Genomic DNA, 14010 nt, shown 5'->3' with positions numbered 1-14010 from the left:
ATTTTGCAGGTAGCATAATAGTTCCATATGAATTGCTTCTGTTTTATTTCATAGGCTGGTCGCCTGCTGATGCGGAAATTAATTGCAGAGAAGTTGTGCATACCTTGGAATGAAATACACTTGCAAAGGACATCGAAAGGAAAACCTTTCCTGGCAAATAACGTACTCAGTATCTATTCGAATTACAACTTCAATGTCTCTCATCAAGGAGATTATGCAGTTCTTGCAGCTGAGCCTGAGCTTCAAGTTGGCATTGATATTATGAAGACTAATTTGCCAGGTAATGCGTTATGGTGACCAAAGTGGATTCTCTAGGCTTAAGTGCTGAATACTTTAATGTTTCCCAAAGAACCAATCTGTGTCCTAGGAATATAGTGTAATTAGAAGAGAGAGTATGAACATACTGTATATTTGCTATTTTAATTATTAAATGCACTCCTCATAGATTATTTTGGATTTTCTGTTACACCAGATAGGGCTATATTACCAGTTTAGGAAAGCAAAATCCTGGAAAAATAAAGTCATGTATCCTGCTATGATACTGGCAAGATTGGCATCCGCAGCTATTTTAATTACAGGTTTGGTGTCTGTTAGGTAGAAGCAGGGACAGCTTTCCAACTAGGGACAGTGGGACCAATCCCCATGAAAATTTATAATCTCTTGAGTGTTACTCCTTCGTCCCATAAGCGTGGAAATTGTATGTGTCAGCACAAGGCCCAGTACTGTAAGCAGACTGGCATCGGAGATTTGTTGTCACTGTGTATAGTAATCCCCAGTGAGAGGAGATCATGAGGAGGAAACATCTGAGGTGCCCCTGCTAAAAGACTAAACTTCGCTAACTAGCTGTTGGCCTGTTTACTTGTATGAAATGTTTCACTAACCTGACTTTATTAGTGAGTTTCAGGACTCGAATCATAAATCAGAGTTGTAGCAAAGTGTATTTTTAAATACAGTGTTATGGAGATCATTTAGTTCACAAATATTCATCAGTGTACGGCTGGTTTAAACAAGAAACATACTGGGATTTACAATTTACTGGAATTTTAGTTTTTGAGACTCTTCCACAAATGTTTAACCACATATGACCATAATAGCTGTGTTCTTAGAAAATCTCTCTTCACAATATTAAATTTCCCAGCATTTTATGCTGTGAAGTAATTTGTGTAGTAAGGTAAAGATTCAAATAAACCTTGACAGGATAACTTCCTTACTGTAGTCTAATCATCTGTGACTCATTTCCATCTGCTGTAGACCCTCAGTCTAAAGGTGGTGGTCAGCATGTGAGGCTGCATGTAGCCAGTGGATGACTCCATATCAGAGCAATTGTATATTTTGTGGCAGGAGCTGTGGCCTGTGGGTGAGGCTATGCTGGAACAGGTACACCCCTGAAGGGATTGCAGTAATGCAGGGCCCAAATACCAGGTTAAGCTCGAGGCTGGTTCTTATCATGCCTCTCCCAAGCAAAACAAAACAAAGTGATGTCCCAGCTGTTTCTTCTCCTGTTGTCTTGCACACCCTCAGCCTATTTGCTGATGGAGAAGGCCTTGATGCCATGCAAACATTGCTGATACTTGTGTGGCCTCAGCACTGTTCTAGGCAAAGATTTAAAACCCAGTGCCGTGCAGGCTGCTATGTTAAAAATTAACACCCAGGCCCAGTACCCTGGAAACACTTTGGGCTTGCCGAAGGCCTTACGCCAAGACTCCATAATCATAGAATCATAGAATACCTAGGGTTGGAAAGGACCTTAAGATCATCTAGTTCCAACCCCCCTGCCATGGGCAGGGACACCTCACACTAAACCATCTCACCCAAGGCTTCATCCAACCTGGCCTTGAACACTGCCAGGGATGGAGCATTCACAACCTCCCTGGGCAACCCATTCCAGTGCCTTACCACCCTAACAGGAAAGAATTTCTTCCTTATATCCAGTCTAAACTTCCCCTGTTCAGGTTTTAACCTGTTGCCCCTTGTCCTATCACTACAGTCTCCAGCATCCCTATAGGCCCCCTTCAGGTACTGGAAGGCTGCTATGAGGTCTCCACGCAGCCTTCTCTTCTCCAGGCTGAACAGCCCCAACTTTCTCAGCCTGTCTGCATACAGGAGGTGCTCCAGTCCGCTGATCATCCTCGTGGCCCTCCTCTGGACTTGTTCCAACAGTTCCATGTCCTTTTTATGTTGACACCAGAACTGCACACAATATTCCAAATGAGGTCTCGCGAGAGCAGAGTAGAGGGGCAGGATCACCTCCTTCAACCTGCTGGTCACGCTCCTTTTGATGCAGCCCAGGATATGGCTGGTTTTCTGGGCTGCAAGCACACACTGCTGGCTCATGTTCATTTTCTCATCAACCAACACCCTCAAGTCCTCCCCGTGGAGAAGGACTCAATTACTCAATTTAAAAAGCTTTCCTGTTTCAGTAGATAAATAGTGAAAATCAAAAACTTCAAATGTTTGTATTTTAAGTATTTCTTGGGAAATGAAAAATGTAAAGTCACTTATATATGAGGTAGGGGTAGCTCATCTTCTGCTCTCATTTTATGCACCTGGAACTGTAGCTGGCAGTTTAGACACATTGCCTATATCCAGCTGACAAGTCTTACGAAGTGTGTTACACTCTACTACTGAAAGTAGGAAACAATTGTGAAGAGTAGAGGTTTAATTTTATGTTTAGGTTTAGAATCCTGATTTTTTTTATTGCTTCTCCATTCTCTCTCTTGTATTCTTCTCCATTCCATAATGCATTCAACTTTGTAAGGGGACGTATTCTTAGTTCTTTGCCAATTAATAGAGAAGAAAATCTTTTAATTTCAGTATTAGCTGGCTTTATTTAAAAAATATAATTTCTATGTCTTCTTTTTTCTTGTTTTTTTTTTTTTTACTTATTTATTCTTTATTCCTTTCTCATTTCTCTCATGTGAAATTAAATATTGAATAACTCAAATATCCATTGATCTACTGCTTATTCTACTGGCAGCATCAGAACAGATCAAGGTTTTTCCACCTTGTGCCTGTGTGTACTCTTCATTCAGTGTCCCTAGTCACTGCTGTTGTAGAAGGTGTAGAATCAAAGTTAGGCTGTTGGTATATGTGTCAACTTTAGCAGGCTAAGTTTAGGAAAATGCTCTTGAGTTCATCCTATCAATCAAGTTTTGATTGCTATTCTTGCTTCTGTCGTGGCTTTTTAGTTGCCTGTCCTAGGATTTCCAAATAACAACATGGATCTGAAGAAATAGCTGTCGTAAGTGTCAGCATCTGGTCATGCAATTCTTTTCCACATTATGTATTTTAAATAAATATTTATAGATTAAACAGTTCCAGGTTCCAGATTTTAAAGAGGGTTTGTTTATGTCTATACGCATTCCTTTTTGGAATTATAATTAGTATTTTTGGAAATAAGTAGAATAGTAATAAAAATTAGTAATTTTATGTGGGAAAATGAGTCAGCAAATTAACAATATTAAGGATAGAATTTTAAATTACTATAGTCTTTGTAATATGAACTAAAGCTAGCAGTATTTTCACCTATTTTTTTTTTTTTTTTTTTTTGAGAAAGATTTTTGTCTTAGTAAAATTACCTGGAACTCTTTACTGCTGTGCTATGAATATGAGAGTGACTTTATCAATATTGTTTTATCTGATAGTTCCACTGAGTGGTGCTCTTGCTCTGCAGTTTCTGAGTATATTATATTTTTGAGAGTGAGTCCACTATAAATCTTTCTCTGGAATAGCCACAAGGACAAAGAGTTCCCTCTGCACAGAGTACATTACAGTAGATCTGTTTTGTTTTGTTTTCAGATGCTTGTTTAAATACACTTCATCTTGTGATGTTCTCCAACAGAATCTTGATTGAGGTTTCTAATATTCTAGTTCTTACGCTCCTTTATCATTCAGCCAGTGAACAAAATATGCAGTGCAAATATACAGGAAGTATCATGCAGCTGGAAGTTTTGAGAAATAGGTTATTAAATTGTGTGTTAGCAAGTGCCAAGGAGACCTGCACATAAGCATTTTACACTACTTCTTAATCTGTGCTGCCTATTTTTGTTGTACTTAGGTATAATAAGAAGCCATCTCTTTTCATATAACTTTTGCTGCATTATTAAAATCTGAAAAATGAAATTACTGTAAGACATAGCCTTCCTCATAGGTTAAGGCAGACCACACAAGAAGCTATTCTTAGCAGTGCAAATAGAGACAGTTCTACAAAAGTTCCAGAGGTATGTAACAGTTTGTCACCATTTTTCTCTCTATTCAGATATTGAACTAAATAATGTAGTGATGATGGAAAAGGAAGATGTCCTCTTTAGGTATTGTGTGTTGTTGCCTTGTGGTTGTCTGGCAGGTTAGTTTTGTAAATTTAAATCAGGCTTTCAATTTACCTGGTTTTGAAGAATTACTGAGATCAATGGTTTTGGGTTTTTGTTTGGGGTTTTTTGGTTTGGGTTTTTTTTTTTCTAGTTTAAGAGGAACTCTTGAATCACTTGGGAAAATGCACACTGCATTGTAAATTTGTTAATGAAGTTATTGTGGACATAATTTGGCAGGAGATGTAATGCATATGAAATTATTTTAACCCATTGAGAAAGGAGATGAGAAGGATTCTCGTAGTACTATTAACTCCAGTGGGGAAAACTCAGTTTGTGGCAATGTATTCAACCTGTAACTTATGGACAAGCAATTTTACAACCTGTCAAATTGGTTTGAATAGTGTGTGGGATGTGATTTGCCAGTCACTTAAACCCTGTAAAGGTGGACATTTTTAGAGACTTAGGAAATAATTATAGCTTAATAAAGATTGCTGTGAAAATTTAAAAAAAAAAAAACAACAAAATTTAGGTCTTAAGTTCAAGAGTGAGTTTCTTTACAGTAATGAATTTTTTTAACTTAGAGGGAATTAGAAAAGCCAAGTAAATCAGTAGTTCATTCCTGATCTTTCGTAATCAGCAATCTTTCTTACCTATTGCATTACAGTTGCTTTGATCCAGTCATCTCCACTCTCAATGTAATTCCATAATTAAATACTTTACATGCAATAAAATTAGCTTTTCTCATTAGTCTTTTGGGTTTATGCTAGGTTTGTTTATTAAAAGACACAAAAGGGTAAACTTTCTGCATGTGAATTTTACAGAAAATTAGTTTGATCTAAAAATAGTTCCCAGGATGCTTTTTTAAGAAAGTAGGTTATTATGTACAAACACTGGCTTCTCTGAAAAATATTTGTTTCAGTTTTGGGTTTTGTTTGTGGGGGTTTTTGTTTTGCTTGTTTGATGTTGGGGGTTTTGTTTGTTTGTTTTGTTTTTTTTTTTTCCTGAGGCAAAGAAATATAAGAACTTGATCCACTTTTTTCTTTTTATTCTTATTATTTCATCGAGGTGAGATAATAAAAGATAAGAGATCTTCAGAGAGATGTCACACATGAATCAGAGTATCCAAGTCCCACGCAAATAAGCTAAATACCATGTCTCAGTCTAGCTACTGGAGGAAAGCTCTCTCTCTCTTTAGCTAGTTATAAACTTTGTGTGTTTCTTTTTGGTAATCATAAACTAAACTTGAGAGATAGGCACACCTACATCATAGTCAAGATATTTGGCATGTCTTTTATCTAGCAGCCACGTTCAAGCTTTTTTGAACTTTTTTGAACTTTATTGAACTTTTTTTAATTGATGCTTTTTGTTTTTTTTCAATAAGAATTCCTTGAGCTAGAAAGAAATGTTGAAAGAGATTATTCTTCGTGGTGCTTTTGTCCTTATATTGCCTTAACTTCACCTTACGCAAAGTTTTAATTGGCTTTGGTTTTACTGGTGTATTTCAGTGAATCTCTTAGCAGCAATCAGCATCTAATCTTCTACTGCAAGAGATAATTGCCAAATTATTAGCTAATGGTACAGCTTTAGCTATGTAGATGCAATGTTTGGGATGAAGAAATTAACAAAGGATTTAGGTTAAATATTACTTTTAATTAGTTATGGAAGTCAGAATTTATAAAGACAAAAACATCGGTTTTAGATGTTAAGTAGTGTTAGAACATCGAACTAATTTCCTTGTTGAACTAACAAATCATAGTGGTTATATGCCCTTACACTGAGTGAACAGGGGGGAATTTCTTTGTTCTTGTTCTACTCGAAAATGGGGAGAAACAGCCATCTTAAACATGCTCTTAAAGAATACATATTATATAGCAGTTTCATTATTGTGCTTTATTTAGTCACAATTATAACACTGTTTTAAGCTGGAATTGTGTCACATTTGTAAAAATACTGGCACATTCTGGTAATTGATTACATATCGATGCTTAATAAACTGTGAAAGGAAAATTTGATACTGTGATTGAATCTTCTCTTTGAGATGAAATAGGCTTTTATAAAGAAAAAACTTGATGACTGTTTTTTAATAAGAAAACATAAACTCATTGGGATTAAAATAGAAACTGGTAGCAAAATGTAGAACAGTGAACAAGAACTTCTGGTGAATAAATATGTTTAGAATGAGGGATAAATTAACAATAAAAACCAACTTAAAGTAGGAGCTTTTAGTAAAAATAAGAGGTAGAACAAAAGGAAATTATAAGAATGCTTCTCTGGGTTTGGGATTTCTTTTGGTTGGTTGGGAGTGGTTTTTTGTTGTTGTTTTTGTTTTCCTGAAATATCCTTCTGCACACCTAATTTACAATAACCACAATTTATTCCTTAATTGGTCTTTTGGGAAATGAAGTTATACATTCAGAATGAGAGGCAAAAGAGAAGTTTCTGTTAAGTTTCTGTTTGCTTTTTTTTGTTTGTTTGGGGCTTTGGGTTGTTTTTTTTTTGGTTTTGGGTTGGGTTTTTTTTGTTTGCTTGTTGGTTTTTTTTTGTTGTTTTTTTTTTCAACAGAACTAAGAGCGCTTCTCAGCCCACACTAATTACAGTCAGCTTTGGCTTTCCAAATTAAGGAAGTCTAGCAGAAAGATGTGTCAGGAGGCCCAAAGTTAAGTAATTTTTCTGTACATATTAGGAATTTGCTTTTTGAGGAATTTGTTTTTTGCTAACACGGCACATTTCCAGTAGCTTCAGCTCTACGGATGGAGTTGTTGCAAAAGTTGGAAAATAGAAGCTGTCTGTACTCTGTGTTGTCAAAACCTTGTTTGGATGTTGTCTGTGCAAGAATTACAGTTTGGAGCTCTTGTTAGTTTTGAGGTTGGAAGGCAATGTTTTAGAGATCTGCAGATTTTTAGTCTGCCTTTTGAAGCGGTAGGAATATGCATTAAATATTTAACATCTCCCCTCAGAAACGCAAAAAAAAGAAAAAAAAACTGTAAAAAAACAAAAAATAAACACCCAACAACCCACCCCTCAACTGGATTTCCCTGATGCATTTCTTTTCAAAGAAAAATTCTGATTTTTAAGAAGGTGTTTTTGTATTTTCCTCACTTAAGGTAAGGTTGTCATCTCAGGTTTTCAGGAAATTTTAGTACCAGGAGACTTTTGCTACTTCTATAAGCAGCTGAGGTTTTGCCTTATATCTGGTTGGTGCTGTAATTTTTAGGAGTTATGTGCTGTGTTGCATTTTGATGAAAAATCCAGTCGTCTAGTGCATTAAAATATTGTTCCATGCCCTGTATAGTTTTCCTGTCCCTTAAAATTTTGGGATTTCTACTGAATACATAAATCTTCTTCCTATTTAATAGAACATAATAAAAACATAGCAAACGCTTGGAGATGGTGTCTACAAAAGTAGATATAACTGATACAGGTCAATGGACAATTGAAGTTCATCAGATTTTCAGTTACGGGCAGTGCTTTGCTTTTGTCAGTTACAATATATTAATCTTCCTCTGGCATTTCTTCTTATATACCCTGTTAGCTGGGTAAAAGCTCTTGCAGTGGCTGGTCTGAAGCTATGCAACAATTGGCTTGTGTGTTGATGGGGAGAAGGATGTGTGAGGACAACATGCTGAATGACTAGCTGACCCCTGTCTCGTGTCTGTGGGTCTTTCAGCTGCTGACAAGACAAACAAGTGGCTTTACAAGGTGTTTTATAAAGGATGTTCTTACATGGTTGCTGTCGTTAGATAGGACACTGATACTTATGTCATCTTGCAGAGTTTTTTGGACTTCATTTTGAAGGGGAAAGACTGTGTATAGAAAGCAGTCTATACACAGAAGTGGGGATGTTTTAAGTGTGAAAATAAGGGACATTTTTACAGCATCTGGCTGTGAGATTCATATTCTGGGACTTCTGCAGTGTCCTGACTTTGGCCATCATGAGGAGCTCAGTTGTTCAGTGGCTTCATTACTGCAGCAGGATAGCATGATGTGGAAGAACATAGTCCCAGAGTGTGTGTATCTCAATACTGAGGACCAGTTCCACACCAAACACCTAATTTAGAAGACATTGGACTCTTTCAGAGAAGCCATCTCTGCTTGAATCAGCTTGTGTTTTCTAAGGTCACACAGCTTCCTTGGGGGGAAGAAGGTGGGGAAATTGCATTAGTCAAAGCAAGGAGGTGTTAGGAAGTGTGAATCATGTAGTCAAATTCATGTGGAAGATAAAGATTAGTTACTGAGCACTGGCATTTCTCCACTCCCCCTCCCTCCCCTTTTTTGTCCAATATAACATTGTATACCAAGTACCAAGCAGATCCCCATGCACCCCCAGGGTCTGTCAGTGGTACTGGTTTCTTAGAGATGGGAATACTCTCATATAATCACATTTTCACTAAAGTGCCTACCCTTTCCTCTTACTATTATCTTAATACTTTTATTGTTCAGTAGCTACTATTAGCGATACCATGAGGATAATGTTAGTTTTAGTGTATCTGATTCAATACAAAGATAGAAGCTGGGCATCATCCCCATTCTGCTGGAATTTCTGACTATGCATCTAACAGCAACACTGAATATATGTATGCATGTATATATGCAGATCATGTGTATATATACACATGTATATGCACACACACTTATGTTGTATAGTGTGAGAGTTAATTGAACAAAGTTAATGAAGTGATCCAGTTTTGACATTGAGTGGTCATCCTCATAGTAATGGGTTTTTGCTTGTCTTTTTTCTGGGAGTAGTAGATGATATGAAATGGTAGACTTTCTTTAAAATACTTACTTTTAAGCAAAGGATTAATTGTCAGAGGTGTCAGTCAATATAATAGTTCTGTGCAGAAAGGTCCTCTAGTAATTTATTTCATAAAATGTTTGAGATCTGGTGGCTTGATAATACTACTGTAGTGTAAGGCTATAGATGGTCAAGCATGTATCTTATATGTAGGTGCTGTTGCACTAGCAACATCTTGAGGTTTTTGTTGTAATTTTAAAGAGCAACAGAAGATCATTTAGCTCTATTAAAACATGTTATGTTCCTAAATGGCTGTTACCTTTGAGGAGATCTGAGCATGTTTACTTTTTGGACTTTTTTTAACATCTGTAGTTGTGTCCTCACAACTATAATGGCTTTATTAAAGAAAATATTTTTTGATATTTATTTAGATTTTTGGGTTTTGTGTTTATTTTTAGTGTGATGCATTGTAACCTCAATGAATGTTGAAAGGAATTGGAGTTCTTGCTGCTTGGATAAAATGGCATGCTTTAACTGTTTCATATATTCTATAATGAAAAACTGATTAAAATGTCATTTCCATGGGGTAATTTACCTCTTTGCTGAAATGCTGTGGCAGCTTTAAGCTCTGCTAGATGTGGTCATACAATGTCTTGGAAAGAGCTTAAGCAAATAAAAGGTATAGCCGTTCAAGTAGACAAATTGAGAAGGGGTTTCTTATTTTACTACTGCTCATTATATTTTTTTTGCTATTACTGTTTAGTTATAATTAAGTACATTTCATCAAAAGGACTCAAGGTTCCTGAATTATCTTAGTGATTAAGACCCCGTGTATTTTAAATATGGTTTTTCTCTAAAGCAAGCTAAAACCATGCCCTTGGATGCAGGTGTGATGATGTCAGTAAGCTCTTCAATGGCAAGTATATATTACAGTTACATGTTTGGTATAGAACATGTAAGAGTGTGCTGTAGTCTGAACAAAATTTGAGAAGATCTGACTTTTTTTTTTAGATTCAGAACAGTGACAAAAAACGAATATCTATTTCAGACCATATACTACCTGTCTGTAAATTGATCAGGTGTGAGGTATCCAGTTAATAGCTTGTGACTTTTCTTTGTCAAAACTGTGATTCTTCTAATGCAGTTTTGGAGGTAGAGCTTTGTAATCCATTCTGATTCTTTACTTTCTTTTGTTTAACACTGACTGTCAGAGCAGGTTGCATAGCTATACATCATTGCTGTTGGACCGAATCACAGTAATGTGATTGAAACCTTAGCAGTTTCTCTAGTATTGCAGAGATTTAACAATTCTAACTGCACATTAAATATCAAACATTATCAAATTATGTTAGTCTCTTTATGACTTTTCAGTTTTTACAGTCTGAAAAATGTTGAGCGATTCAACAAATTGCTCAACAAATTCAACAAATTGCTCAACATTTTCTGACACTTTAAAGTTAATGCTGCTTCTCTGAGGTATGCCAAGATAGAACATATCATCAGTCGTTAAATGGCAAGGATGGATGTTGGAATAGTTGTGGGATGCTGGCCGGAAGTGGAGGGGGCACAGAATGAAAATCCAATTTCCAATTCACACTAAAGCTGTGTGAGATAATAGATTTAAAAAACATGCTTTGTTCTGTTTCTTCTAAGAGAGTAATTTAGCTAGCTAATTATTTGTCTTGTCAGTTTCTAAACATCTGTACAAGGGTTCATTGGTATTAATAAACAGTTAGGATTTGGGCACCTGTTGCAGAAAATGTTTTCTCTGTATTACTTTACTTTGGTTTCCCTTAGAGATAGTAAAATATCTTAAAATATGGCTTGTGTCCTACATCAAAAGGACTGTCAGCCCAAGAGTCTGGGACTCAAAACATATTAATCGTGTGCAGTTTGTTAGTTTGCAGTATTTGTAGCTAGCCCATGTTTCACATCATTAAGTAGATTGATCTGTTCATACTTCAGTAACTCATTTTGCTTCAGTAGCACGTTTCACTTTGTTGCTTCACCAATTTGCCATCTGAAAGAAAATTGATATATATTGATTAGGTATTAGTTCTTGATCACTAACCTGCTTCTTTCATGCAGTTCAAGCAGTTGGAGTCTTAACATTCTGGGATTTAGATTTCTTTTTTTCCAGGGGCTTAGTAGATCAATTAACTGCCAGTAGTAGCTTTTAGCTTTCCATATCCATAGTTTTGAATATATGTCACTATATAAACTAGTTAGTTTGTATCTGACCAAAACAATTTGTACACTGTAAAACTGGCAAAAACTAAGTGAGGAAGGTCAGTCATCTACTCTTCTCACTATATTTGAGAAGGTATATAATGGTTTTGATAACTTCAAGTACAACAGGAAAATTATTACCTTTGTTAAGTACACATTGTATTACCGATGCTGACTTATGATTGACCTGATGTTTGCAACACTGTAAACAAAACACCAGTATAAAGGTATTAGCCGGGAATAATACCACTATATGGGTAAGAAATCAATTGCCTTCACGACTGTGTTCATTTTACATTTATTTTTTTTCTGTGAACTACTCTGGCTTCAAATCTTCATAATGATGTGATGGAGTATGAGGCATAAGTGTCTGTATATTAAAGAATAGTCAATGAAAATATATCCTAGTCTCAAGGACAAAACCTCTACCTTGTGAATAGCAAACTAATTTATACACTAACTGGTCAGAGTTAGGCTGGATGCCTTTCCTCTATGGCTGCTATTCCATAAGAAGCAGAAGGAGGGAAGGAGGCAGAGCTCTGCATATTCTAGGGGAAAAGGACCTTTAAAGTCAGGCCATTGAACAGCTAAACCATCCAGTCAATTTTGTTCTAATGCAAATGAACATACAGGTTTGTATTTGTTAGGCAGTCAGATACTGGGACAAATTCTTGTCAGTTAATTGGATGTTATGAAAAGAAGCTGCAGTACGTTTTGGTTAAATTTACTAGAGTTTTCTAGATGACTGTCTTGCTTTTCAGCAAGATGATCAAATGTAAAAACAAGAACTGCTTCCAGTATTTAAAGGATGTCATGCTCTTTAACAAAAAATTTTCAAGTGTGGAGTTTACAGTAGACTAGAGAAATGCTTCCAAAATATTATCTATTGTGAACAAATGCAAGAAAAAAGAATGCATAAGTTTGTGTAAAGGTGAGGAGTGAACTATAAAAACATAGAAATGAAAATGTATTGTCCAATGAGAGAAAGGGCAATATAGTTCTGATGAGTATTAAAAAGAATTAAAGTTAGTTTCCCAGTTTCTCTTTAAAAGAAGCTATGTACAGTTTGAACAGTATACTAACTGTAAATTAGGAAATTAAGTGGCATATGCAAGTAAGAAGTGTCTATTCAAAGCATTGCCACATTAAAAATTCGTAGTTGTTAACTTAGATTTTCATAAGGTTTATAGTGAAGTTACTTGGTCGATGACTGAACAGCTACATGCATTTCTGAAAAGTGCTTTTATTAAAAAAAAATAAAGATTCGCCTTCTATACTAAATAAAAATCTTATTTTTAAGGTATTAATAGAGGGTAATTATGAAAAGAGATATCGTTAGATTTTTGACAGAATACTTACAGTAGTCAATACAATAACTTTGAAAGCAAGAAAACTCTCAGTCACCGTGGAGCTTGTTTTCTTTAATCCCCTCAACCCAGGCAAGTTTGATTTCATATTTAATTCAAAAATCTCATGCCTACCCTCCCACCCTTTGTCACTTTAATAACTTCCATGCCATTGGCTTGTTTTTTCTGTGTACTGAAATGCACTGTCTCAATTCCCTATAGAATCTAAACCATTAATTAAGCACCACTTTTTTTTTAACGATTTATCCAATATTTTCATACGTCTACTCCCATCACAATTTTTATTCTGTTAAAGAAAGAAGCAAAAGGTAAGTGACTGTTATTTTAAAGAGTTTTAATAGTTAATGGGGATATGTATCTTTTCACATTAATCATAAGCCATTTGTGGAACGAGCTTCCTGTTTTTCTGTGCTACCAACTCTGCTTATTTTTGAACTCTCATATGAAAGCATGTCTTACCTCTTATGTATTCCTAAAATCACAAAATTTGATTTATTCTAGTTCAGTGATGAACCCCCACCAAGTCAGATGCTCAGTCAGATAAATATTGTGCAATTTCCTGGTGCTCACCAATTTAAATTAATAATTTGCATACATAAATATATTTTTTCTGAAGTATGCACATTGTGTTACAGGAATCTCACTTTGCCTCTGAGATGGGCAAGATAACTGTAAGTATATTGGATTTATTGGAATTAGAATCTAAATTCTGATTTTTCAGAAGCCATGAAATGGTTTACAAGAAGGAGTACTTGAAATGCAGTTTTGAGTGTTTCAGTTACATTTTACCACATAGTTCTATCCCCTGCTAATTTTTTGGCTCAGTATTTACATGTTGCTTGGAATAACCCTAAACATTGGGAAAGGAGTGCTGGATTGATACTGTGTGTACCCAGCTGTGTGGCATCTGCTCTGGAGCTTGTTAGTGTGTGGATGTTCAGAAGCACAGAGATATCAGATGTGCAGTTTTCTACAACCTGCATAGGCATATCTTAAAGGAATCTTTTTTCCTTTGCCATTGCAAGTTAAATAAGAAGCAGTAGTACAGTTGCATAAGTTTCAATGAGTTCCTGGCTTTATCATTGATCATTGACAATGTAAAGACAAAGTATTTCTGGAAATATTTGGATTGTGTGTGTTCATCACAGTAAAAGCATTTGTTCCTTCAGAGAATCTTTTTTTCATTTTTTTACTGAAATAATTTTTTGTCATTCTTGCCTTGTTCATAATTTTTTTTTTTTTTTTTGGAGAATTTTCTTTGAATTTGCTCTTAGAGCATTTATGTACCAGAACTCCACTTGCATAAATACATGCGTGTACACTGCAGCCAAATTTCTCTGAAAAAATTGCTGTCATCTTGTAGAGAAGA

General features: G+C 35.7%; 1 protein-coding gene across 3 annotated transcripts in view; it reads left to right on the top strand.

Moving 5' to 3' along the window:
• Positions 1–14010, top strand: part of AASDHPPT (aminoadipate-semialdehyde dehydrogenase-phosphopantetheinyl transferase) — a 28540-nt gene that overhangs the window by 1431 nt on the left and 13099 nt on the right. For all 3 annotated transcript variants that reach the window (XM_062615328.1, XM_062615326.1, XM_062615327.1), the window contains exon 2: positions 55–280. In XM_062615328.1, coding sequence (XP_062471312.1) covers positions 70–280 — 211 coding nt within the window. In that variant the 5' untranslated portion in view covers positions 55–69. The remainder of the gene's footprint in view (positions 1–54; positions 281–14010) is intronic.

This window comes from Pezoporus occidentalis, unplaced genomic scaffold (genome assembly GCF_034315485.1).
Source record: "Pezoporus occidentalis ecotype Australia unplaced genomic scaffold, CSIRO_AGI_Poc_V1 ctg18, whole genome shotgun sequence".
Lineage (NCBI taxonomy): Eukaryota > Metazoa > Chordata > Aves > Psittaciformes > Psittacidae > Pezoporus > Pezoporus occidentalis.
The sequence above is the reverse complement of the archived record's forward strand: the minus strand, read 5'-3'. Positions and strand labels throughout refer to the sequence as shown.